General features: G+C 39.2%; 1 protein-coding gene across 1 annotated transcript in view; it reads right to left on the bottom strand.

The window, feature by feature from the left end:
- cacna2d1a (calcium channel, voltage-dependent, alpha 2/delta subunit 1a) overlaps positions 1-27,103 on the bottom strand; it is a 129,362-nt gene that overhangs the window by 76,270 nt on the left and 25,989 nt on the right. The window contains 2 exon segments of the mRNA XM_051949713.1: positions 22,140-22,256; positions 26,049-26,130. Of these exon segments, the coding sequence (XP_051805673.1) occupies positions 22,140-22,256; positions 26,049-26,130 (199 nt within the window).

The raw sequence follows: 27,103 nt of genomic DNA, 5'->3' as shown, positions 1-27,103 counted from the left end.
AAGATGGTGTTACTCACAATCTGATTTTCAATTATTAGGTTTTCCTGAGACCAACGTTTTTTGAGAACCTAATCTTTAGGCGAAATTACATTCTTTGTGGTTGTGGTTGTATTTATTTGCTTGTTAAGAGACTCTGATTGAGACCTTAGACTTATTGTTTGTATACATCTATGCCTGGATTAGTTAGCCTGCAGCCGAAATGCATTGTGGGTAATGTAGGCACCAGGTTCATGAAAAGAAAAGACAACATCTCTGTTTGTTGTGCATTGATTTTGGTTGAGCTTTGTTTTTATCTGTGCATTAGAAAGCTGATAGTAATAAAGAAGTGCAATGCTAAATAATAAAATTACATTTACATCCATTTATGCTGAAAAAAGATGATATCTGTGTTCATTATTATATGAATTCAATGGTTTTAATTATTCTTATGTAAGCAGTAAAAGAAGTACATCTCTGACGTTTATAACAAACCAAGCTGTTCTAAAATCGGTTGAAAATTGAGCAATCTACAGTGATTTTAAAATCCATGCTCCATTGACTTTAATGTTATGAGTGATCGAGCAGCCCTGTCCCAAGATGACCGCCATGTGGCGACGTCGCTCCCCATAGGCTGACAGCGCTCATGAGCCATCTAGTGTTTGTATATATCTATGGGTACAAGGAAGTAAACAAAGATGTGTGATTATTTCCATCCTTCGTACCTTCAAGCAACTCTGGCAGCTCTATGTACACTACAGGAGTCGTACCAACAAACGTACAGAATCTGTACAGATTCCATTCATGAACATTTACCGCGGCGGAGATCCGAAAAGAGAGATAGTACGCATGCGCGTAGACATGGCGGAGTTTTATCACAACGCCACCCAGCTGCCTGGCATGCATATCCAATCGAATTCCACACACTATAGAGTCACCGTATATACGCAGATTTCCTTCAAAACCGCTCGTCTAAACGTGAAATGACAAGACGCCACTTTTGTGTTTTCTGTTAAGATGGTCCTCGTATAAAAGTAGCCTCAATGGGCTGCGTTTCAGTCACTATTTTATACCAGCTTTACTGGATGTAAAAGTATTCCACTGGAAATTTGCTGTACTTTGCTCATGTCTGAGATATTTTAATGTTAGGGGAAGCAGCTTTAAAAAGTAAATAAATCTGGTGGAGAGTGAGGCAGCTGTTTTTTTTCTGAATGGCTCACCTCACAAGCTGTGAGGTGACAGGATTAAAAAGAGTTTAAACTAGTCGACTGCTGTTTCCTTAATTGAAATGTGGCAGTTCAGTAAAATTCTTACTGCCCTGTCAAGCTGGAAAGCTGTCTAGTTGTGTGTGTGTGTGTGTGTGTGTGTGTGTGTGTGTGTGTGGGGGGGGGTTCTTATAAACCTCCAAGTTTATAAGAACCACTAAAGACAATAAAAATTGATTTTCACCAAATAGGACCTTTATACTTAAATGATTAAGAACAGGTAGACTTTTGAGTTACAGCCATTATATGATAGTAAAAAGAAAAACAAAAAGATATACAAACTATGTTTATTTGTCTAAAATCCCAAAATGAAATATCCATCTCTCTCTTGCTCTTTGGATTTATTGTTACATTTTGTCACTGTTTTACCTACAGTGTTTGTTGGAGGATAATTGTGGATTCTCCAGGGATCGGTGACAGCTGCCGCTAAGTTCTAATGCGGGAGTGATTTGTCTAATTTGTCTTCATGTATGGGTGCAGGTGTGGTGTTGGAGGATTTAGCGCAAAAGGTAGCTGAGAAATGAAATCGATTAATGTGAGTAAACTCTTCCACTCGCTCTCACACACATGCAAAGCTCACACATCCCCCTCTGCTTCCTTTTGTCTGTGATCTAAGCACGCCGGATTACAGATTTAAAACATTGTGCTCTGCAGCGCCTGTGATTCTGTATTTTGTAAGCGCCACACAGAGATGCACTGTGTAAACACGCATGCTTGGTTTTCTGATACACGCTCCTGGCAGCCTGATTAGAGCATCTAGTCTTGCCAGGACACAACACACACACACACACACACATACACACAGACACACACACCTGCCATCTCACTGATGTGTGGGGAGGCACGGGAGAGCAGAGGAAACATGAGCATCTGCTGTTGTGACTGGCAGCACTTTAGTCAGATCTATCCTGCTCAGCCTGTAGGGAGCCAGTAGGAGAGTGGTGAGGGGGGGAGAAAAAAAGAGTGGAGCGAAAGAAAGATATACATTTACACACATTACACACAGAATCCGGAATGAAAACAATTGTATAGTAAGAACATGCAAGCTGACAGGTTAACCCTCCAACTCTGGCATTTTGCAGAGGAAACAGTCTTCACCTATGTACCAACTTCACAGGACTTGTTAGACCCCGGTGCGAGTTTTGTGATCCACCGCTGTGCACCGGTTTGACAGCTCATCTCTCCTGCAGCAAACTCTTCCAGCCGACCATGCTATCTGTGTGCCAGCTGGCTGTAAACAACTCCCAATTACAGCTGTACCCAGCTGCAACGTTGACGTGGCGGTTCTGCCCATGAACACCTACGGATTTACTGTATGTGTCCAAATAATGCCACAATTTCCATCACCTTCAATTTCATATCACACTTTGATGATCACCAGAATAATTAGCTGTGTGGTGCCTCCTTTAGCCTGAAGTGTGACTGAGCGGAGACTGTTTTGGTGACAATAACGTGAAGACTTATTGTCTGCCATCTTTTCATGCTGCAGTTTTAGTGCTGCTGCTGTTGTTGATACATCAAACCACCAAGAAGAAGAAAAAAAATCAGATTTGAAATGACAGGAAACGGTCAACAGGAGAACGCAAGCTATCATTTTGCCCGTTGCATGAAGCACAGCTGCAGCTCGTAATGAGCGAGGCATCAAATGTACACACCTCTCTTTGTATGCAATATACTGTACATCTGATAAGTCTCATGTAGGAAAACAGAGATGACAAACACAAAGCTGGAGCGGCCGAGACACACTGTGAGTGTGACAGCTGGGCTGACAAAAGCAGCCAGACACACACACATCACACACACACACACACACAGTCCAGGAAGTGGTGAATAATGAGTCACTGGTGGCCAAAACCACACACACACACTTTCAGTCTGACTGATTCAACATTTTCTGCAACATTATAGAGATCAAATATGAATGTTTTGAAGCGAGGCAGACAGAAACATGTTTGCACAATATTGCATCATGCCAAACAAAGAAATTACCCATAGTCAAACACTAGTCGTGTGTTTTCATTAAATGCAATCTACAAAAACAACAAAAAACACACTCCTGTCTTTAAACATGTAAAAGTTTTTTATTATCTTGCAATATGCCGAGTAAAAGTTCTGCAGAGAAGCCATCTGTTTTTAGCTCCACTGTGCGGCCCCCTCACTGCTAACACTGTATACGTTGTTGGCTAAGGTTGCTGTTTTTAAATATGTTTCATACTCCTCTGGCACACGAATGTAGAGCAGGAAAGCTGCCACTTTGGCTCAGAGTATGCCGTCCTGAGCCTTACAGCAAATATAGGAGCTCCAAATGGGAATCACAGGGCATTTCAGCAGCTTTAGATTATTTGTAATCATTATGTGGTTGAATGTAAAGCTGAATGTACGTCTGCAGTAAAATAATCAGCTTATTTAAATGAATTGTCATTTAATTTGTCATTTAAATCAAATCATTAAATCCTCTGAATCCCAAAAATCTGTCGGTAGACTGGAAAAGCATGCTGTGTTTTAAAGATCATTAAAAAAAAAAAAATCACAATTACCCGATTTCTTAGAGCCACAAACTGAAAAAGAAAGAAAATGTTTGGATTTTTAACTTTGTGATAGTGGATGAAATACTCCTCTGTGAGGTGTTGATCAGTTCGTAAAAGTCGTCAATTCCAAGCTTTAAATTGTGATATTTTATCAAAATAATATTGTTCTATGTATCTCATTTGAAATCCTCAGTAAAATCTTTTATTCTGACTGGACTCTGCATTACAGAAACATTTTGCACTTTTTTGCTGAACTGCAGGCTGTGCTTCTACAAACCAGACTGAAGACAAGAATGGAAGACAATTAAATGTAAGTAGTAAAATATGTGCATTATTTAGAGTTGCCTGTAGGAATTTAGAAAAACGGTGTATGTTGATTCCTGACATTTTTGAGTTCTCTCAAGTAATTGTCCTCTTTTCATTCAGGACTTTATATTGCAGTGAAAAATGAGATTTCAGATGTTTCAAACGTTTGTTTCCAACATCTAAAACTGTGAGCATTTGTTCTTTTTCTTTGATTTAATACATCTGAGTTTTGAACTGTTCATTTTAACAAAACTGGACTTTCAAAGACATCAAACTGGGCTCTGTGAAGTATATTGTGGGCATTTTTTCATTATTTTCTGATACTTTCAATACAGAAAAATGCATTGCTTAAAATCAGAATAATCGAATGATGTTCAGAATAATCACTAAGAAAAAGTATAATTTAATGTACTAGATCAACCTAATTTAACTAACTGTGATGCAAACGTTTTTGCATATTTTTATATCAAGGGCCATCTGATCCGACTGTGCTGAGATCAATTTGAAATCAAGAAATGCCTTTGATTATTTATGTTTTACATATGTTTAATTCAAAGAGAACTTTCTAACATTTATCCTTTAGTGGTGACAAGTTAATTGTGACTAGTAAAACATCAGATAGAGCTGTGAGCAGGATATTGCTCAAGATCACAGATAAATAGAAGCTGCTGCAGCAGAGGCACAGTGGTGCATTTCTAAATTAATTTACTCTGTTAGGAATTGGCAGGAAAAAAAAACTGTAATTACAAAAAATGTTGAATATCAGATCGGATTATCTGCCATATATGTGTGTATGCACATATGTGAATGGATTTTGGGCTTTCAGTGATACAGAATCTTAATCAGTTTCTATACCCATGAACATATTATGTACTAAAGAACAGATTTGACAATTTACATATTTGTTATACACTTCTCAGCCACTATAGTAACAGCGTCTTCTAAACTCTGCCTTCGCTTTTCAATTTAACTGTGAGTGAGGGAGGCAATATTTTAACATCTCAAGCATACTCACAATATTAATCATATCCACTAAGATGCTACTGCAACAGGCAAGTTACTCTGAAAGGCCCACTCAAGCCTCGGACGCCCGTAGCATAAATTACCTGCCAATAATAACCCTTTGGCATGCGACACGTCGGAAAATTTACGTTGTTTATTCAGCAATTTTGAGACGATAAATCTGTTGGTGGGAGACAGTCCCGGAACAGACATCATTGTGTAAAGTGGGCTTTCATCAGAAATAGGATACAAATCATTATAGGGTGCAATATTTGAATACAAGTGGAAATACTCATGACAACTTTTACAAGGGATTTTTTTTTCACTTTATTGAAGAATTTAATAAAAAATGTGTGAATGAAGAACCTAATGAGTGTGTGTGTGTGTGTGTGTGTGACTGTGTGTGTGTGTGTGTGTGTGTGTGTGTGTGTGTGTGTGTGTGTGTGTGTGTGTGTGTGTGTGTGTCTACCCTGTGATTAGGACTCTAACAGCAGTGTCTAATGACTCACAGCATGTCATCCAGTGGCGGTTTAATAACACACTCGCAGACACTAGAGATCAGTGACTCCTCTGTAATTACGCACCACTGCATAACACAACACTTAAAAGAAATCTGTTCAAGTGCTCACGCTTTCACTCTCATCCTTCTTCGGCAGTTTAATGAACACGAGTGCCGGGCAGTTTTGTGTTTAATGCATGCATATGGTAGATTAAGGTAGAGGAGGGTACTTGAATGAAAGTTTTCTCATTTTGTTTGCCCACTATTGTATGTACAAGAGGGTAAACGAAGAGAGAGAAAAAAGGGAACAGAATCAGTAGTGATTCATTTCAGAGTGAGAAATCTGTTTATGATGCCCACGTTGCCTCGCAACCAGGGTGTCATGGTTACCTGCTGCATCCATGGTCCATGCAATGTGGTGAGCAAACGCTCCCATGGGATGGCAACACAAGAGACCAGAAACGTTTGTTCATTATTTTCCCACTGTAGCACGGGCCATCTTTCTCCTCAGCAATTAACACTCAACTCAAACCTGCTTCTCTGTTCCAACTCCAAGAGCCCACTCACAATTCAGGAAATTTGGTTTCCTATCGATGGAGAACCACACTGAGAGTGATTTAAACCAATGCAAGTGGCCAAGGGTGGAAACCAACTGTTTTTGTCTCCAAAATGGCCACCGATTGTGGCCCAGACGCTGGTGAGCAGCCAAAGTCTTTTTGAATCCGCTGCCAAAGTGCTAATGCAATCCTAGGCCTGAAATAACCCTCACCAATCAATATTCAAATAGCACAGTCCTCAGCTGTCTGCTCTGTAGTCCTGCATCGTCTCTTCCCCTTATGCTCTTCCTTTCTCTCTTGGATGGCCACTTTTCTTTGTTGGTCTTTTTCTTTTACTTAACTCAAGAGAAATGTGTCAAGACACCTCCCTCTCTCCTGTTCCTTATTCTTTATTTCATTCTCGTTTTCTCTTCCTGATATCTTCTATGTGGGCGGTCTGTCTGGGGGAGGTCTTGGCAGGCCGCCATATCCCCCTAAGCAGGTGCTTTTGTCAACAAGCATCCCTCAAGGTGGATACAAAGCATCAGAAGGAGTTCCGCGAGGGCAAACACACAGAATAACCTTCCTCTTGCCCCAGCAACTCAGCCCCTCATCTCAGTTTTAGGCCATCTTGAGACCATCCATCAGCTGAAACTGGTTTTGGCAGCTAGTGTAATACTTCCTGGCTTTCATAATGTCAAAAGTGGAGACTGTCAGGATTTTACATTTCAAAGGACATACAAAGGATGTGTCACTGCCTTTGCAGTCACGTCATCTCAGCTGTGACAGCTTTTAGATGAAAGTCAATAGTTACATTCAGTGAATTTACTACATCAAAACAAGTAATGAAGCATAGCATCAAAACAAAAAAACACCTGGTTGTATTGTACAAATCTCTCTTGTAATCTTACAACACTCATAAAAAGGTCAAAACATCTGAAGATTGGATCACCACAGGCTGGATGGACTGACACAGTTTGCAGCCATACGATATTAGTTTGAGTAAATGGTAAAACAAAATATGAAAAATAAAGCTAACACTGGCTACTGGCTAATGTTGGCCCAGGATTGCAGTCGTGCAATATTAAGCAACATTGCATCAAAGGACACAAAATATATACATATATTTTTTTTACAGAAAAACAGTTTTATGACCAATCAGGCTCCTTGATTCAGCCATTTTAGTCACACATGTAACCAAAACCCTGCACAATAAATGGAAGTACAGTTATATTGGGCTTTTCTACCTTAGCCGTAGTCACAGCATTTCATAATGCTTCATATGCACTCATTCACACACACACACCAGTATTGCAGAGCTGCCATGCAAGGTGCTCACCTGTTGTCAGGAGCAGCTTTGGATTCAGTGTCTTGCCCAAGGAACTGGATGTGTCTGGGCAACCCAGCCAATGTATAAAATCACTAGGTTTCTGTTCTAGACAATAGAACACTTGATTTCACTCTTTTTAAGTAACTAATTGTAAGTAGCTTTTGGAAACACGAGTGTCTGACTCATTGCAGTAAAAAAAAAATTGGTGACTAGAGGCTTCTCTGTGCACGGCTGCATTGCATCTATCGATGCATGCAGTTTGCTTAGGGGACAATTGGAAATCTAGCCTGAGAAAACAACCTGGCGTGCAGCCAAAGCAAAGCTGAGGACCGTCCTGTGCTGTCACAGGAGTGTGGCTGGCAGAGTAGTTCCCCTCCTTGCAGCATTCCAGCACCAGGAAGTGGTAAAGGCAAGCAATGAAGAGTCACAAGTAATAATAAAATGCAGCGCCTCTTACAGTATAGCCAATAAGAGCTGCCTTTTCCTCACTTTAAATTCTAGAGTATCTTTATGAAGAAGAATACTTTAAATGCACACAACATTGATCTGCACCTTTATCTCTGTTTACAATCATTTACATAATGCTTCAAGAGACTGATAAAGACAACACTTGAAATGCATTACCTGCAATGAAAACTTTTGGGTACAAGAAAGTTTTGGCACAAAAAAAGTTAGGCACACCAATGCAACCAACTTAGTCTGGAGCTATGGGACTAATCCAAGCTATAACAAAAGAAAAAAAATTACTGTCAGTGTGTCCTGCTGAGTAGTATGTAAATCAGAAACTGTGAGTTTAGTGTCCACCAAATCACAAAAATATCTGTATTATATCAGATGTTTTATCTTGCTACTATTTTTTCAAGGACTTTCCACTGAATTATTCACTGAATTAATTTTCCAATTAATTATTCTGACTTCTGAATCACGGCATAATAGTCACTGTTATTCAGTTGACTCAGTTCATACACTGTGTAACTGTCTTCAAATAAGATGTTGAATGTAGTATTGACTTATTAACATGATTTCAAAACAACTTACTTGGGTGAACATACAGTATTTTTCATGCATTTTGATATTTTCCTCATATTTTCAGCATTAGCAACTGTGGAATTCTGTTTTGTAACCACCGCAGAATATTCCTCCATTTCATGATAAATGAACATATTTGGAGATCTCCAGCCGTGTCGCTGCAGGAAAGAAAAATGACCTATTCCTCTGGGGGAAGTTAACCACAGGCTCCATCAAAGAGTATTGGTTAAGAGGAAAGGTTCAATAATTGATGAGAACGGAGTCAGAGAAGTCAGAGGTGGCTGGAATATCAGAGAGAGGCTATCCACTGTCAGGTTAAAAAAGAAGCTTGGGTCAATGTATAGAACAAATGACTGAAGGTCTCTGAGTGTGTGTGATGTGTTAGTTCATTCACAATTAATCAACAAGTCACATCTATACTGTAGCTTCAGTTGTGCAGGATGGATGTCATGATGGAAGAAATTAGAGCATGTACAGTGGAGGAGGCTCTGAGTCATAGACACTCAAAGAGACAGAAACTGTGGAAGAGGAGGGAAACAAAGGAAGGGAACAATTCCTGAGTCAGTTTTTTAATTAATAAGTAAACAGAATCCTAAACAAAAATCCCTCAATAACTACTGGCGATGCACCCTCAAACTCCTTTGTTTTTCGTGATGCTTTTCGGATGATTCATAATATTCGGATTTATTGAGGACAGTCTGACATGTTGATGTACTGGCAGCACGGCAACAACGGCATCAGACAGCTAAACATTTTTATTATTTAACGATATATGCCAGGTATTGTGTGTTTTAACGGCAATCAAAACACAAGAACATTTCTATGCTACAAAGAAGTTAAAATCCATCATTCTTAACCGCTGCTAAAACAACAACAAAAATCATACAGAGAAGCCCTCTAAAAACATCATGTTTGTTTACATTGTGTCAAATTGAACCCATTACAAATATGCTGAATTAACTCATCAGCAAGTCCTGTTTTAAGTGTATTCAGGGATGTACAGAACACCAACACTGGATCACCTTTGATACTTGATGAAACTTATAAACATGATGATTGTAAAGTGGGTTCTGGGGTTATAAGATGCTTTCTGTTAAAGATTTCTTAATATATTTACTCCGCCAAGGAACGGCAAAGATACGTGATGATCAGTGTTTGTTTGTCCCTGCACAACAGACAAACAGACTAACAGATTTGAATGAAATTTTCAGACAAGGTCAGAAATTACACAAAGACCAACTGATTAGATTTTGGCAGTGATGCGGCTTATAGTCTTGATCCATGGATTTGTTAAAGATTTCTGTATCATTGCAAGATAGCGTCACGGCGTCACTGTAACTATGACAACAAGTGAACACTACGTCAGCTCCCTGCTGACAATCATAATTGCAATCCTACTACAAACTGACCGCTGTGGACTTATCAGGAGTTGATACAAGTAATTCTGGGGGTGTTTCCGAGTCTCATCAGTTCCCACAGCCCACTACATATTTAGGTCACGTGATCCGGTATCTGTACATAATGTACACATACATAATACACGCCTATGCTCAGCGCAAGGTCATTTTGGTTGTGGGTACATCTATACTGAATGGCCACTTTCTATAGTGCCATGATTTCTGCTATGAATTCTTTCAAGATTTCATCCGTTGGAAATGATATGACTGAGCAGCATAGGCGGAGTACTGCGTTCTCTGAGTGCTTTTCTTATTGTACATAGTCATTCACAATAGACAACAGAGATACTGATTTTATCAGAACTACAAGGGCATTTGATATTTTGTCTGCATGAGTAAGTGGACCTGGAGGGTGGAAGCGATCCACGTTTTCATGTTTGTATACTTTATGCACAAAAATCTCTTGCCAACACTCTCCATACTCTCTAACTGAAGGTGGAATCGATGCACAAAATAGCTAGACGGCTGCTGTCCGTAAACAAGAAGAACTTCAGGCATCCGATATAGAAAATATTACTGTATGGCAAGGACAGCCTACAACACAAAGAAGAATTTTGCCTACTATCTCGAATAAACAACACAATAGAAAAAAGCTGCCATGTCACCCACTGTGGCTGATCTCTACATGAAGGAAGTGGAAATTAAAGTACTAAGTTCTTCCAATTTTGTACAAAATTGCAACTCACTGTGCAAGTAAACACTTCCACTGCTCCAGGTTCGCCTGGGTCAAAATGAAAGCCCAAGAGGTAGAAGTTTTCACAGGACATACCAGTTGGGTTGACAGCAACATCAAGTTCACAAGGGAGGGGAAAACAAACATCAAATCATTTTTGGACGGAAACCTCAACGTCAAAGTTTACCAGAAACCTGCACACACTGAACAACATATTTAGAGAGCACTTAGAACCTATGGTTATCTCAAATAACCACAGGGCCTTCATTACGATGTAAAAAGATCTGGAAATAAACAGCTCAACAATTAACAGAGAAGAAAAGAAAAATAGATACAACAACATCATTCGATGTTGTTGTATATAGCTATTGTGTCAGAGAAACTTAGAAAGATTTTCTTCTAACACAACAAACTGTCGAACATACCTAAAGAAAGCCACCTATATTAACCTGAAACAGTCATACGTAAACAGAGCAGGGGGTTGACAACATCAAGTACTTATAATGCTGTCTTTTGATCCCTACCCAAAGAGTTTCACCATTAACACCTTGACTCATCCCACATCTTAAAGTTTAACAACCATTCACACCCGAAGGCATGTTGTTTTGGGTCTATAAGTGGCCATTAGTCATGTGTTTTAGGGACAAAGATATATATTTGGGATACCCCATGAGTAAGTTAGAACTGAAGAAGCCTCTTGCATAAGAGGTGAAATGTCCTCAAGAACCAATAAAGAAGCCCAGTTGACTTCTACTAAAGCACCTAAAAAACAGAAAAGCACATACAAGAATGTGCAACCATTGAATTTGTACTGGAGAGATAAAGAAAGAGCTGCTATCCAGCAAACTAGAGGCCATGTTTCCCTTCAGTTTTCAGTTTTTAGTTGGTATTGCAGTTTCGAGAAAATGTCAGTACAATTACAAAATCACCAAACAATCATGTTTGGTGATTGCCTGGACACAAAAAGTAAAAAAAAAATTAAAGTAATTGTGTATCTTAAAATAAACTTATTATATCTGTCCTATGAGTGTTAGAAGGAGAGCCATGTTTAAAAGAAGTTGTAGACCAAATCAGCCAGACACACAAACTTTTAGTTGTTTTGAAACGTACCTGTCTCTGTCACCTCACACAATATCTTTACTTCACACCCCTAAGCTCCAACCCAGCAATTCTCCTAATCAGAGTTTTCCTTCCACATAGAAATTTGTTATTCACAGAAAGGTGAACATATTCTTTCTATCAATTTCATGTTTCAGCAGGAGGTCAGAATCCTACTGGTGCATAACAATGTGAACGAAATGGGGAAGATAATGATTAGCAACTTTGCAGTACAATAAAATGCCTTTCCATTATCACACTATTCATTGAAAAGTTTCTATTCAGTGCTAATATCTACACAATGAAACAAACTACCGCACAGAACAAAATGGAGAGATAACTTAGACAAAGACATAACCAAAAGAGAGGAAATAAAAAAGTATAGAAAGCGAGAAAAGAGGAACATGGGGCAGGACTACAGTGAGGAAAACATAAATGAAACTGAGAATCCGCAGGAAGTGAGTTATGGGAAATGAAGTCAAGAGGGAGTCAGGAGCAATGCTGTTGGAAGGGCACAGATGAAAGAAAAAAGACAGAACAAGAGACCTAAAACACCATATGTGACAAGAATGGAGAACAAGAGGAGAAAGATGATTTTGGATATGAAAAACTTAACAAAAGTTATGAAAGGTGAGTGTGTATGTGAGAGAGAATACAAGTGGCCACAAGTTGAGTGAAGTCGGCATGGAGGTAAAGATTCAGCGACTGTAATCTCCAGAGTTGTATCAGCAGTGAAACTAAGCTACGGCAGCAGCTGCCTAAAGAATCTGACTCATCTGGTGTATCAAAGAGATCTGGGAGAAAAACTGTCCCAGTCTCAGCCACACACATACACACACATCTACACATATCAATACCTCCCTCTAAAAGCTTGAAATAATCAGCTGCAGCACGTTGCAGATGACAACAAGACTTTCAGGGCTTTTGACTGAGGCAAAAAGTTTTGCAGTTCTCTCAGCACTGCGGTGGTTTTCTTTCCTGTTGGGAATTATAGCTTCACTTGACATTCTTTAAGGACAACGCATGCATTGAATGCTGAATACTGTGGCGCAGAATATTGTTGCTTACCGTCAGTTCCAACTATCTCTAATCATTAAGAATCAGGGACAAAGTTTCCCAAACTGGGCTTCATTCACTTGTCATACCAGATCCCATTTAAGAGTCAACCACAGTCAATTGCATGGGCCTTAGACTGGTACCCTTTCACCTTTCCTTACTACAGGCCTGGTTCTACCTCCGGTCTGTCAAAGACATCCTAAAACGTGTTGATTGGTGGTTCTTTTTTTTCCACAGTTAGACTGTCATTGTTAACACTTTGCATTCAACAGCTGAAGGACAGTCTTGGGAAGTGTGATTTCTGTCTTCTGCACGACACAACACGGACTTAGATCCACTCTGAGCATAAAAAAAAAAAACGTGATGAGGCATGATGAAAAATCTCTCTCCTAAGTAGCCACAGCTGCCGAGATCAGAGAACTTGCATATCAAGGGAGCACCGCCGTCAATCGCAGTGATCGAATTGAGGTGACGGGATGGGCAGATGTCAGGTTGACAGACAGCAAATCCAGGCAGGCCCTGATTAAGTTAATGACAGCAGCCATCATTCTAACGGGACAGCGATCATTGAAAATTGCTGGTGCTCACATATGGACCGGGGGACAGGAGCACACATGTGAATAAACACTTCAAGTGCATCGCCAGAGGAGACAAGTAATGCAAAGAGAAATGCCACCAAACTGTTTATTTCAGGGCTTAAATTGTACAGCTGCAGGAGGAGGAAATACAGATGTTTGCAGCTGTTTAACAGTACTAATCCATTTAACCCGTTGCGGTTCAGCGGCCCGCGGGCAGGCCGGCCGTTTTGACATCTGCATAAGCATTTTTTGAAATAGAACGACACTGCCAACTCGATGATAGAAACATTATACACCGATGGAAAGCTTAGATTCTCATGAATCCGCCGGTATAAACCACTTTCAGATGTGATTACCACAGCGGGTAATATAAACACATTTGTCCGACAAACAACGAATATCCATCCATCCGTTCTCTATACACGGCTTTAACGCACAGCGCGACTCACATTTGTGGGTTCATTATTACACACAGATGAAAATATTCCACAAAAAACGGCTGTAATCCAACCTTGGACATCTAGACGAAACAAGCCAGTAACATATTTTGTCCAAAACATGTCTTGAAGTCGGTATATAATCCACGAATAGGTCGTTTTCGAGGAAATGCACCTCGCGATACGCATCCAATATTCCCTGTATTTCTCATCATATTTTTATTTACAAATAAAATATTAGCGATTTTTTGTACTGAAAATGGCTGGAATTGACTGTACCTTATAGGGCTACAGGACAATTCAATCTTTACACAGTGTGCTCTGTGGTGGTGTCTGTTTCCTATTAATGTATATGGGGGGGTTCTCGGTTTATGACGTCCTCTACCTATTGCGTTTCGTCAGAACTGGTTATGTGGACCTAGCTGAGGAGCAGAGCGGACAAATACACTGTCATGCGGTGCTAAAAGATGGCTTGGATTGTGCTACATTAGCTAACTTTTTGCCTTCATTATGGCTTCCTAGCATAAGTCTGACTCATCTGATGACAGTGCTTCGAAGAAAAGGTAAGCCATCTCCATGGAAGTGAAATTAGATATAATAAAACTCTCAGCAAGGGCGAAACACCAACGAACATCAGTCAAGTTGCAAAAACAGTATAACACATTGTAGCGACCCTCTGTGATGAATGTTTATTAAACATTCACACAGGCTACTGTGGGCCGTAGCCAATGCCAAAATAACTACAGAAAACCTATGACTTACCTCCAGAATTAGCCTCCATTCCCAGCTCTCTCGATCGACACACACACACTACTGCTGACTCTCAGTCAGTCGGAGAAGCCAGCTAAACACGGCACGTTCACTGACATTTCGTAAATCTCAAACTGAAAAAAACCATTGAAACCTCAACATCAGCAACAATACCAGTCCGTTACAATATTCTGCTACGTTCTGGTAAAATGACTCATACATGCATGAAAGTCATTGGTATTCATGACTCTTCCAAAGAACTGATCGATATCGTGATGCATGTAATGGCTTTGTTTACATTTTTGCCAGAGTTCCGACTTACGGCGAAAATCGACTTACATCTCTCTGTAGGAACGGAACTCTGGCGTAAGTCGGGGACCCTTGTATACATAGACCATGTCACAGCCTACACTAAGAAAAGAACAGTGGCCATCTGTAGCATTTATTTAAGCATCTTTTAATAATTCTAAATAATTGCTGAATGTTCTAAAGCAAAATGTAACAGTACCATGTAGAACCTACATTAAGTGGAAGGAGAGTACATGAACTGGTATGACTCATGTTACACAGAGACATGAGAAAAATTGAGTCAATTAGGTTTTCTTGCCATATACAATGCAGAGGATAGTGAGATTACCCAGCTGAGCTTATTAAGTATGAATGGCTTGAATTTTAATTTAAATATTGGCTAATTTATAACCACATGCAGTATAATGTCTTTAGAGTTGCCAACATCAGTTGCTATGAGGTCATTTGCCCTCATATTGTTTTTTACAAATAAAATCATCAATGAACTTACGCGTGTTTTAAACAGGCATTTGGACTACTGTAATGCCCTGCTTTCTGGTCTTCCCAAAAAACTATCTCTCACCTCCAATTATTGCAGAACTCAGCTGCACGAGTCCTGACGAAGACCAGAAAGCGGGACCACATTACACCAGTTTTAAAATCACTGTATTGGCTCCCTGTGTGCTTCAGGGTAGATTTTAAAATTATTCTAACAGTTTTTAAAGGTATTAATGGTCTTGGGCCTTCATATTTGTCTGATCTACTTTTACCTTATGAACCCTCACGAACCCTCAGGTCCTCTGGCACTGGCCTTTTAACAATTCCCAAGGTGAATACAGTAACTCATGGCGAGGCAGCTTTTCAACATTATGGCTCTCGCCTGTGGAACAGCCTGCCAGAGGACCCGAGGGCTGTAGAGAACGTAGAGACTTTTAAACGCAGGCTCAAGACTCACCTTTTTAAACTGGCTTTTACATAATGCTTTTATTTTATCTTAATGCCTTGATTTATACTGTTTATTCCCTGGTTTTGCTTTTATTTATACATTTATTTGATTATTTTGTATACTATTTTATTATTTCACTATTTTAGTATTTATTTTACTATCTATTTTATCATTTATTTTACTATTCTTTATCTTTTAGTAGCTATTTTATTCTTCAATTTTTAGTTTTACATGTTATTTTTAACACATCTATTTTAGATTCCAGTGTTTCCTCGGTGGGGAGCCGTCTGCATCTGGGGCTTTGCCAGGGCCTGGGCCTAATGGCCCTGGAGCTAGCTGGCCTGTTGGGCCTGACGGGGCCTGCTGCTGCCCCGGGTGCGGGCGGCTCTCATTGATGGTGTTTCCTCTTTCAGGTGCTTCTGCTCTCAGCCCACAGACACTATTATTTCTTTTACTAAAGTGTGTGTGTGTGTGTGTGTGTGTGTGTGTGTGTGTGTGTGTGTGTGTGTGTGTGCATGGCTGTGTGACTGTCTGTGTGTGTATGTCTGTGTGTTCTTAGGAAGTATGTTGTGGGGCAGGGTTTGGGAGGGATGTGGGCCATTGTCTTTTTATTGTTTTTATTGTTTGTTTTTAACTTGTTAAGCACTTTGTGCTATTTTTGTATGAAAAGTGCTATAGAAATAAACTCTGATTGATTGATTGATTGATTTGCTTGTGCTCTAAACAACATGGCTTATCTGTCTTTATGTTAATGAACCTGCTCCTGTTCAGGCTTTACACAGGTTGGGCGATGCTTGGCTTTAGTACAAAAAGAGGTGTAACAGTAAGTTTTAGCTGACTATCTTTGATTCATTTTCCTCTTAAAAAACACAACTTGAATTTACCAGGGGTAAAAAGTGATGTGTGCAATATCATGTAGGCTTTTTGGTAATAATTTAAATGAATTTTCACAGATGGCTTAAGTATAGACCTGCTGCAAGGTGTAGGTTTAATCAAGGACAGTGTATGCCCATTCAGGTTTCATTTGAGAGATGTTTTGTTATGGCTGAAAAGGTGAATGTAATATGCATAAAAACAACAAAAAACATCTGGTGACCTTAAACATTTATCCTGAGACCTGTGCTGAAATATAGCTACACTTTAAGGGCTTAAGGGGTCAAACTTAAAGATATTTTAATACAAAACTTCTAAACTGAGCTTCTAAAACACATCGCATTGTTCAGTGAAACAAATCTTTTATTTTGAAATTTACAGTTTGAATTCTCCACATTAATCAACTTCTGTCTACAATTTAGATATCAGCTGTATTAAATAATGCATCACCTGTCTTTTTCTTTTTTTGTTTTGTTTCAAAATTGGAATGATTGGAACTTTTTGGAAGTTAATTTAATTCTGAAAAGGTGTAAAATGTTCTTACTGCACAATAAAACAAGTTTTTCTTTGTAGTTTTTCACTTCTGTAATAGACAGCATAGATAACTTTACTTGTTTATTTAAGAAGATTCTCACATAATACTCAAATTATCTTATTTAAGTATGCTAATAGTTGTTTTACTTAATCTTTGTCTTCGCATTATTAAGTCTGAATACTTGCATAGAGTCCATTTGTGTGCCTCAACCCCAAAGTTGAGAACTGCTTGCCTGGGTTAAATCATTAACCTTCAATATCCTTAATAATAATCCTTAAAATGAATTTACACGTTTGCACATCATACTGCAATTGATAGCAAATACTGATCTGCAAGCCCCATACTGAACTTCATTGCTAATACGTAATGTTGGACATCGGGCAGCATAAAAACAATGCTATGCTTCAGTGAAATGTGGAATTTAGTGTTCAGCTTGTTTTTATTATTATTACAGATTACAATATATGAATAACTTTTTCAACAGCCTTTCAAAGAAAAATGTCTACAGTAGAGGGTCATGTTTGGGGAAAATAAATCTCTGAAAAATGCCATTAGCAGGCTTTAATCACAAAATAACTGGAATTCATTTAATATAAAATACCTAGGGGTGTACATATACTCTTTATGTATGTGAATACGCCTTCTCATTTATTTCTCTGTGTGTAGTTTCTAATAAGGCTGTGAGCTAGTATAATGGCTTCAAAGGTTCAAGCAGCACTGTGTGAAAAAAAGGGAAAAGTGCTGCCTGTTGAATTGTGCATTAAGAGGCCAAAATACTAATGGATGGCTGGTCTGCAATAGGCTTCTAGTCTTTTGTATGCCGCCTCACGGGAGGTGTGGCGCATAATGCACTCATAGACTTCCTACTACTCTTCCTCTCTTTTAAACTCATCACCATCTCTCTCTCTCTTACACACACTCATACACCAGGGAATTCAATATATTTATTTCTCTCAGACAGAAAGCCACGCTCTCTTACATGATCACTTCATGATGTGCAATCAGCACTTCTGGAGGCGAGGTACAAAAAGAGACGAGTCAAAGATGAAAGAAATAGAAGGCAAGGAGATGAGATGAAACACAGGAGGGAGGATGATAAGGCTGGAGAGTCAAAGGCAGGGATCCTTTACTTCATGGAGCAGTATTAGATTAGTGTAGGTCAGGTCAAAAACATTACAGATGCTGCAGCCGTCCATTCTCAATGTCCATTTCAATTCATGATTCAGCTAAGTGGACCCTGTGACTATTTATGGTCACTTACATAAATTGACTGCCATAAAGCTGGCTCAATTCGACTTCATTATACAGAACATCATTTACAGTAGCTACCATGCCACCACAGGACATCGACTATTCAACGCTAATGCAGTAACAAGTGAATACTTTCTGAGAGGAACAAAGCATATGGTGTTTGGCAAAAAAAAGGAAGATATCATCCCTCCTTCACTGATTTCACACATCCAGTATAGAAGTAAACAACAGCCATTATCTCGCACAGGTGAAATACGCAGCAGATGGTGTTGATAGAATGTAAGAACAGAGCATCTCTATCCTGTCGCCATCAATTCACTAAGTAGTTGTTTATCTCTCGAGGTGCAACACAACTACACCAAAAACTAATTGTCCCTAGTCTCTTGGCAATTATTTGAATGTAAGAAAAACAAAATGCTTGGCTGGATTGATGGGATAATCAATGAGAACGTAGCCATGGCAACAGGCTGTCAGGCTTTAATTGGATATTTCTGGCTCTCTGAGTCGAATTGATCGAGACTGGGAGCGTCCCGAGATCCTAATTCAGTTGGTCTGATACTGTTAAAGCAAGGAGCAGGGAAAGGTTGTGGGGATCAATTTAGCTTGCTATAGCTTTGTAAATGCAGGCAAACAAGACGAAGAGTCTGCAAAGCTTTATCTTTTCACAACAACAATGCTGGATGATGACGTTTAAGAGTAGAGACTGCCACAAGCTGATGTCACAGATTAAGATCAACTCTAATATTAGATCAATTACTTGTTTGAATCCACTGACACACAGATGCCACAGAAACAGAGTACAATTTCTGGAGGAATGCTTTGCATAAAAAAACCAGCTCTTGCTGGAGAACATTAAGCGTAACTGAAGTTTCTGTCATGGTGCCCGTTACTAGCTTAACTACCACAATGTTCTCTTGCCAAGCTGGAACTACCCGAAGTCTGAGAGACCGTCTTCTCAAGTCGCGACAGTATTGAACAGAAAGTAAACAACTATGTACTACAGCTGATGTACAATACATTTTCTGACATGTATGAAGAAAAACAGGCTTTTGTCTTCGCTTTTCAAACAGTGCCCCACCAGACCCGTACAACAAGTTTGGCAACCTTCTACAAAACACGAAGGTATAACTTGGATGCAGAAATGTACTTTTTGCTTAATACATTGCAGAGCTATTCAGTTGTGAAGCATGTACACTGAACTGATTTTAAGAACTCTGATGTATGTGAAATGTGTACGATCTAGGTAAATAGCACAACATACTGAATGACACAGATTGGATCAGGGGCAAAACAACTTAATTAGGACATTCTGCATTTAGTAGGTAACATTTACCATCTCCACCAATCTAGCTTAGTAAGTTAGCATGCTATCAATGTCCAATAAACACAAGTATAGTAGAGGCTAATGGGAGTGTCAATAGTTTGTTAAGCATTTGCTAATAAACAAATGTACTGTAATAATACTTGTTTTTGACCTGACAGGGACTACAGATGCAAAGTTCAGGGATCACCACAGTTCTTCTAGAGAAGAACATAAATACATGAACCTCATTTCCTGGCACAACATCAAACATGTGTTAAAGTATTTCACTCAAAACCACAACCACATGAACCTCATGGTTGTGTTAGAGGGGTTCTTTCAAATCAGCACAACCCGGTCTCACGGGGATTCGTGAAACTGTCACGTAAATTTTTGTTTCGGTTTCGTGCGCACCAACACGATTTTGTCATGTTTTTCGTGCCGCTCACCACGAAATGTTTTTCGTGTTGTAGAAACATGAATGTCTGGGAAAAAAAATCTTCTAACCCTGTAATAGCTGCGAGCTCTTCCTGCGTAGATGATTTTTGGCAGCCCCTAGAAAAATTATCAGTGTCAAAATGACAACAATTCAAAATAAATACAGTGTTAAAATGCTTTAGCCACTTTTGGTAATTGGGGTTTTATTTAATCAAGAATCAAAGTAGTTTTTGTTTATGAAATAGTCCAAAATAACATGCAAATCAATATATTTTGGTCAAATAAGCTAACACAGACTCATTGCCTGCTTACCGTGATACATAGTCAGTCCCCCAGGCCCATTCTGAGCCAAGAAAACCCTCAGATGTGGAATGATTTCAGTCTGAACCAAAGTGTTTGATCAACCTGACTGATCCACACTGCCATCTCTACAGCTGCACTGCCAGCATGCTTAAAATTATAATATGTTTAGCAAAAGGTTGTACAATATAAGAAGATTTAACTATAGGTGCTGTGTGTGGTTTACACAAACAAAGAAACCTATTCTGACACAACCTCACAGCTCTTCCAAGGTCTCTTAATTGTCTGGTCAGCCATTTAACAAGGCAGAGTGCATCTACATGAGGTGACTATGGTCTGGAACATTTTACCACAACATGGAAGCACTGGCTTGTGTGCTCATCCTAACATTTTCCTTCTGTTGGGTTCAGACAAATGACCCCTAAAAGCAGTCAGTATGGGTTAGATATGAGGGCAGATTAGGCCTCAGTTGTCACAAAGACACAGGTTTCCTGAAAGTTAAAGCCAAACATGGTAATTTGTGACCTTTTGTCAAAACAACAAAATGTGATACATGTTGGAGGCATTGGGGAGTTGGAGATGTTTTTTTATGATTGTTTTTTGGTTGTTGCAGCCCAGACAGGTAACTTTGAATTAAGTAATCTAGCTAGAGGATGTCTGATTACATTGGATCAGTGCATGGCCTGAAGCTGTCGCTGTGCTCCAGTGTCTGTTCTGACGTAAAATGAAGAGAAGCAGATTGTTTCAGTGTGTTTCCCTGAGCTCTGGCCCAATGCTTGGAGAGATGTCGAATCTGATCTCACGAAGTATGTAGAATTTACATTTTGTCTTCCCATCTCAAACTATAAAATCAGCAACATAAAAGGGTCACAATGGCTACAAATAAGCAATAGAATCAACACAGTTTCACACCAAACTGTGTAATAACTCCACTGCTCCATGGTGCAAGACTATAAATCTTACAGTAAAGACTAAATTTGTGAGATGCCTGTTTTGTGGTCTTTCCTTGTCATTTAATTGTATCCACAACACATAACCTGCAAGTTTATTATACTTTACATATAAAAAGTGCAACAAAGCTCACATAAGGAGGGCATAAAGCACAGGACTATTATCCACAAGACTGGAGTTTGAGTTCCATGTGGGATCACTATATTTTGTGCCATTTTCTTGAAGTTTACTTCTGTTTTCAGTCACTTTTTGCTTTAGTTTACCTTAAAGACTACTCTGATAAGCTCACACACCAGAATTCGTGGTTATGTTTGGGAACAGAAAATAAAATACGCCTGAACACAACACCTGTTTACGTGTCATTCATCTTTTTCTGATGCTCTTTGCTGTCGTTTTTGGCTACTGTTCGCTTTTGGTTGAGTTTAGGCACCAAAACTACACAGTTAGAATTAGGAAATGATTATAGTTTGGCATAAAGTAAATTACATTGGTAAGGTGACAAGTGCCGTCACAACAACAGCTCCTAAAAAATGCCAAGATCTCATAACTTTGCAGTCTTTGTTGTAAAATTTGCGCATTCTGTGCTGTGGACAAAGGCAGCCATTACACCTTTTTTGCTGTGAGACTGGGCTGCTACATCACAGTGATAAAAGAGGCAATCAACAAGCTTCATCCTCCACTTAACTAATTTCCTAGAAGTAGCAAATGTCGCCACAAGGGTGTCAGATTACACTCACCTTCAGGGCTTGGGAGCGATTATTTAGCAGCTTCTCTATGTTCCCAGCAGCCGTTGCCACCAGTTGTGTTGCATTGTTGAACTCCACACTGAAGTGAGTTCTGTGTCGATGATATATCTAGAAGAATCACGAGAAAAAAACGTGGGTCAGAGATGTGGAATGTAAGCTGAAAGATGCTGTCAAAATGCTGTACAACATTCTAAGGAGGAAGAATTTTAAACATTTTTTTACTGACAGCATGAGAAACAAGAATGCCAGTACTTTTTATGGTCTTAAAATTGGTGTTAATACCGATAGACACCTGAAAGTGCATATGGAGATGGTCCTTGACACAACCACAAACACAATGTCATTATTATGCTTGACAGTACATACTCTATGGATTCGATAAGGATCTTTATCAAGCAGTTTCAACCCTCTGAATCTCAAAAGCCACCTGTAGGCTTTAAGTGTATGTTATCTTTTTTTTCATCATTATTTGACAAAATTACCAGAGAAATTTGCCTGAACCAGAAACTGTAAAAACCAACATTTTTGTCAGATTTTCAGCTTCTCAGAGGTCCTTTAATTATGCACTTGTAGTAAACAATCCACCTTTTTTTTTTCCAGAATTGGTAACATCTGTTGGTACTTGGGGGGGGGGGGGGGGGGGGGGGGACATGTTGATTCCAGTTTTTTGTTTAAATTTTTTGTGAAATAAAGAAAGAAGTGAAACTTTCATGTTTTCCTTTTCATGATTTATGGGATTTTAATTTTGTCACACTACAAAAAAGACATTGTTTTAAAGTCATGGTTCTGTTGTTTCTTTAGAGGTGGAGGAATTCATACTGCTGTGAGAAATGAGCCCACAGTGAGTAAAACTGTGACAGGAGCACAGAAGCGCTCAGAAACTGCTTGCAATTCAGAGGGTTAACATTGCGAGTCTCATATTTTCTATCCACTGACAGTCTTCTATTGTCCATAGAATGTCAATGACCAAAGGACAGCGATTAAAAAAAGAAAGCTACACTTCCACTGATTAAATTGCAATGTCAGGTTATGTAACAAGACCATTTACTGTGCGATGGAATATGCTCCAGCAGGAGGAATAAGAAACACAAATGCCAAACAGCCAATTATTTAGCAGCCTAAAGGGATTTCACTGTCCCGGCATTCAAAACCACAGAACTGAGGGACGTGCATGTATTTGTCTTCATCCTCCAGGCATCTGATGTGTTTTGCTCTAGTTCAACAGCAGTATTGGAAAGCAATACCACAACATTTTGGATTTGGTTTGTGTTATTGCACAATATTCAGGTTGAAAACTAATAAGTTTCCTCTGATAAAAGGTACACCTGTGTGCAAACAGCTTCCAAATATGACTATCATTAACAATAGTTGCAATTAAGACGATTTACTGAGCAGGCAAGCTGCAAAATTTCTCCACGTACATTGTTAATAAAGCTGCATAACATTCCTTTTAAACTCTACATGCTTTCTCCATTTCACTGTTTCCAAAAGCAGACGTTAAAGTGGATTCACTTTAATTGTCATCTCTGTTCGAGTCGCACCGCCACATCAAATAAAAACATGTTTTGTAATGATTCTAGTGATGCTTTAAAGCCGACTGATTTTATTCTCAAAGGGAGCCAAAGTGCCAGATGCATTATGTCAATCAATGTGGCTCTAAAAAGCTTCCTCTCTGTTGTCAGATGTGGGCTCTGGTGTGGGTGTAGAAGTGTGTGTGGGTGTATAAGTGTGTGTGTGTGTACGGACTGCAGCCATCACAGTAAAAGTCGTGACGCTGATCTTATCTGAGTGTGTAGATTGTGCTGGCAGAATGAAATGATGCAGCGTTATGTCTAATGAGAAAGCTACTAAATATAGTCTGGTGATATGTTGTGACAGCTGAGGTCGCGCAAGGAAGGTTAATGACAGTCAGAGAAGTAATATGTAAGTAGTCGTAGTAATAATCCTTGTCAATACTGAGGCAATGTCATAGATTTCAGTCAAACTGAAAAGAAAAAAAAACACTTTTTCAAGTTGTAATTATCAAACAGAAGAGGAAAATTTCCTTCTCACACTTTTAGCACTGGTAATTTGAGCTCTATGATATCTGTGTGAGAGTCTAAAGATAGTTTGTTATAAGAGTTCAGTTTCTTTGGCCATAAGAGCAGTTTAGCTACTTGGTTGCTGACTTTAGCATTTGGTTGGACCTCTCTGGGATTTTAGCATTGCCTATCTTACTTTATATTGTGATTCAATACTGGTCAGATAACTATCAGAAATGCCTTGTTGCCACCTGATCTAACAGCTTCTTGACTTAAATGGTCTGACAACTATATGACGTTTGATGGAACTTTTAATTTTTCCTGCGTAGAAGAGATTTCACCTCCATTAATCGGATTTTGAAGATTTCTTGTTTGCATGTTGTGTAGCTGGTGGTCACATTTATCAGTCAGAGGAGCTGGATTTAAAACAGCAGGCCAATATATCACAAGTCTAGTCTACTGTATATTAACACTGAACTATGTATTAAAACAACACAGAAACTTCGGGTAGGTGGGATGTAAAGATTCTTAAAATAAAGCCTGCACAGATGTTTCATGCCTGACAGTCTGAAAATCTGACAGGTCTGTACTGAAAGCTATTGTCTCTCTATTTGTCTATTTATTAAAATTCTCAGCGTATTTATGCATATTTTCAGAGGGACAGATCTGCTCAACTGATTTATATTCAGTGGCAAAGTGATATGATGCCGATTTATATGAGCATTTATGCAAAATGGAGGCTAAAATATGAGCAGAGATCACAGATCAGAACTGAAACTATCGGAAACTGCGTACAAACTGATATATGTGTCTGACAACATTTTCATAAATTGGTGACTTCCTGTACTGACTGAAGGCTGCTGAAAATTGTCCATCTTGACTGCCAATTGTTAGCATTGCTTATTGCTGCCGCTTTGACCACAATTATATAACTCCTGTTTCCGCTTCTGAAGCTTTAAATGCAGCTGAGCTACTGCTTTCTACACCCCCTTCAGGAAGAAAACTCTCTGTATCTGTGATTGACAGTACTGAGCAAAGCACTTGAAAATGTTGATGCATGGCAGCTGACATAGATATAAATGACTATGTGAGACCAAAGGTCGCTTTTTCTTTGAATTTTAGCCACATTACCCACACCATGTGGTAACACTATGGATTTTCCTATTACTATGGTGGTGACACTGCCATCAAAAGTATTTCACTGGATTTTCAAGTTTCTCAGATGCTGGGAGTGCATGAAGACTCTTGTGTTCACTCTTGCAGCCAACAGTAGAACATTTGGTGTGTTTTGCTTTAGAGTTAGCAGAAGCAGCTCCAGAAAGTAAATAAACTTGGCAGATTGTGAGGCAGTAGCACACAATCTTTCTGCTCACCTGGAAGGAACAGGATTATGTAAAGTTCAGACTAGACAACTATTTGTTCTTCAGTTTCACTTATCGTTTGGAAAATTCTTACTGGCTTGAAAAGTAGGGAGGCTGTCTAGTTGTAGGCGGGTTTATCAAACAGCAGATGTTAACATTTTCATAGCAACAACTACAAAACAAAATAAACATAGATTTTCAGCCTATGAGACCTTGAAATTGCTAGTGATAGAAGCATCTGCTTAAAAGAGTAAGTGCATCTTCTTTCAAATGTCAGATAACTCCTGTAATAGAAAACACCCACCTAGAACCCTGCAGTTCAGGAATCTTTCCCACAGATATGTCAAAAACACTTCACTGAAAGTTATACACAATAAGTTACCCGTCAGTATAGTTGAGATGACCTACCACAAAAGTAAAAAGGCACTAAATTTCACTTTACCTTTAAAGTGTATGGGTTAAAAAACACGATTTTTGTGGTTGTAGAGCAACTGTGTGTGAGACAGAAAGTCACTTACCTGCTTTAGATTTTGTATGCCGCTGGATGTGTCTGTTAGTGTGATCAAATCTTTCTGCATCTGGTCCACCCATTCCTTTATCCTACGAACACACACATAAAAGCAGTAGACAGTTACTCCTCATCTAATGGAACGCTTCCGTTTGGCCGGCACAGCCTCATCTGATTTGTTGAGCTACACTAACTTCATTTAGTTTGAATATGGTCCACATAATGACATGCTCTAAACTGAGCTTTAATGCTTACTATACCAATATGCTAAAGTATCTGTAGAGATTCAGGGAGGGCAAGCATGAAATAATAATGCTTAGCCAAGTGAATACATTGCTCTACTCCACATGAGCTGTGCATTAAGGCAATAGCTATTCATAGTTGTTAGCATGAGAGTGCCACATCCTCAGGGGTGAGATGCTGGTTAATCTATTCTACTGATGAGAAAGAGGACAGAGAAAGACACATAAGGGAGCAAGAGGCAGACAAATGTTCATTTATCAGAGTTCAGACTTTTCATTATGTAAATTTAGTACACTCGAGTAACATGAGAGCTCTTCTGAGATCTCGTTGCATAAATCAAAATGATTTTATCAGCCATGTCGCCTTTTAAAAAACACAAACAGTGACATTCTGTGACCTCCCTGTGATGTCTGTGTGTGTCCATGAACATATCTAAACAGTACTAACCAGCATGTCTAAACTGTTGTAAATCAAATGAATGCCCTGTAACTTAGCTGTGGGTTTTTAAGGACACGGACTCCTTATATGGAATCCTTGACATTCAGTTCAGTTCAGATTATACGTGTGCATGCACTAGTGGCGTCTACATGAGACCCACCATCCCTCTGACTATCAAAACACCAATGAATCTGTCTACTTGTCAGGTGAGACGCAACACAGCTACACACCCCACATGCACCGTAAGTCATTTAGGTTTATGTATACACAGTAAATTCATCTCAATCTTAGCATTTGGTATCGCCTGATCACACACCAATTTGCTCTCATAGATGTGGTTTAATTTTGGAAAATATCTACTTTCTTGCAGATGAGAGGACTGAT

This window comes from Acanthochromis polyacanthus, chromosome 1 (assembly GCF_021347895.1).
Source record: "Acanthochromis polyacanthus isolate Apoly-LR-REF ecotype Palm Island chromosome 1, KAUST_Apoly_ChrSc, whole genome shotgun sequence".
NCBI lineage: Eukaryota > Metazoa > Chordata > Actinopteri > Pomacentridae > Acanthochromis > Acanthochromis polyacanthus.
The sequence above is the reverse complement of the archived record's forward strand: the minus strand, read 5'-3'. Positions and strand labels throughout refer to the sequence as shown.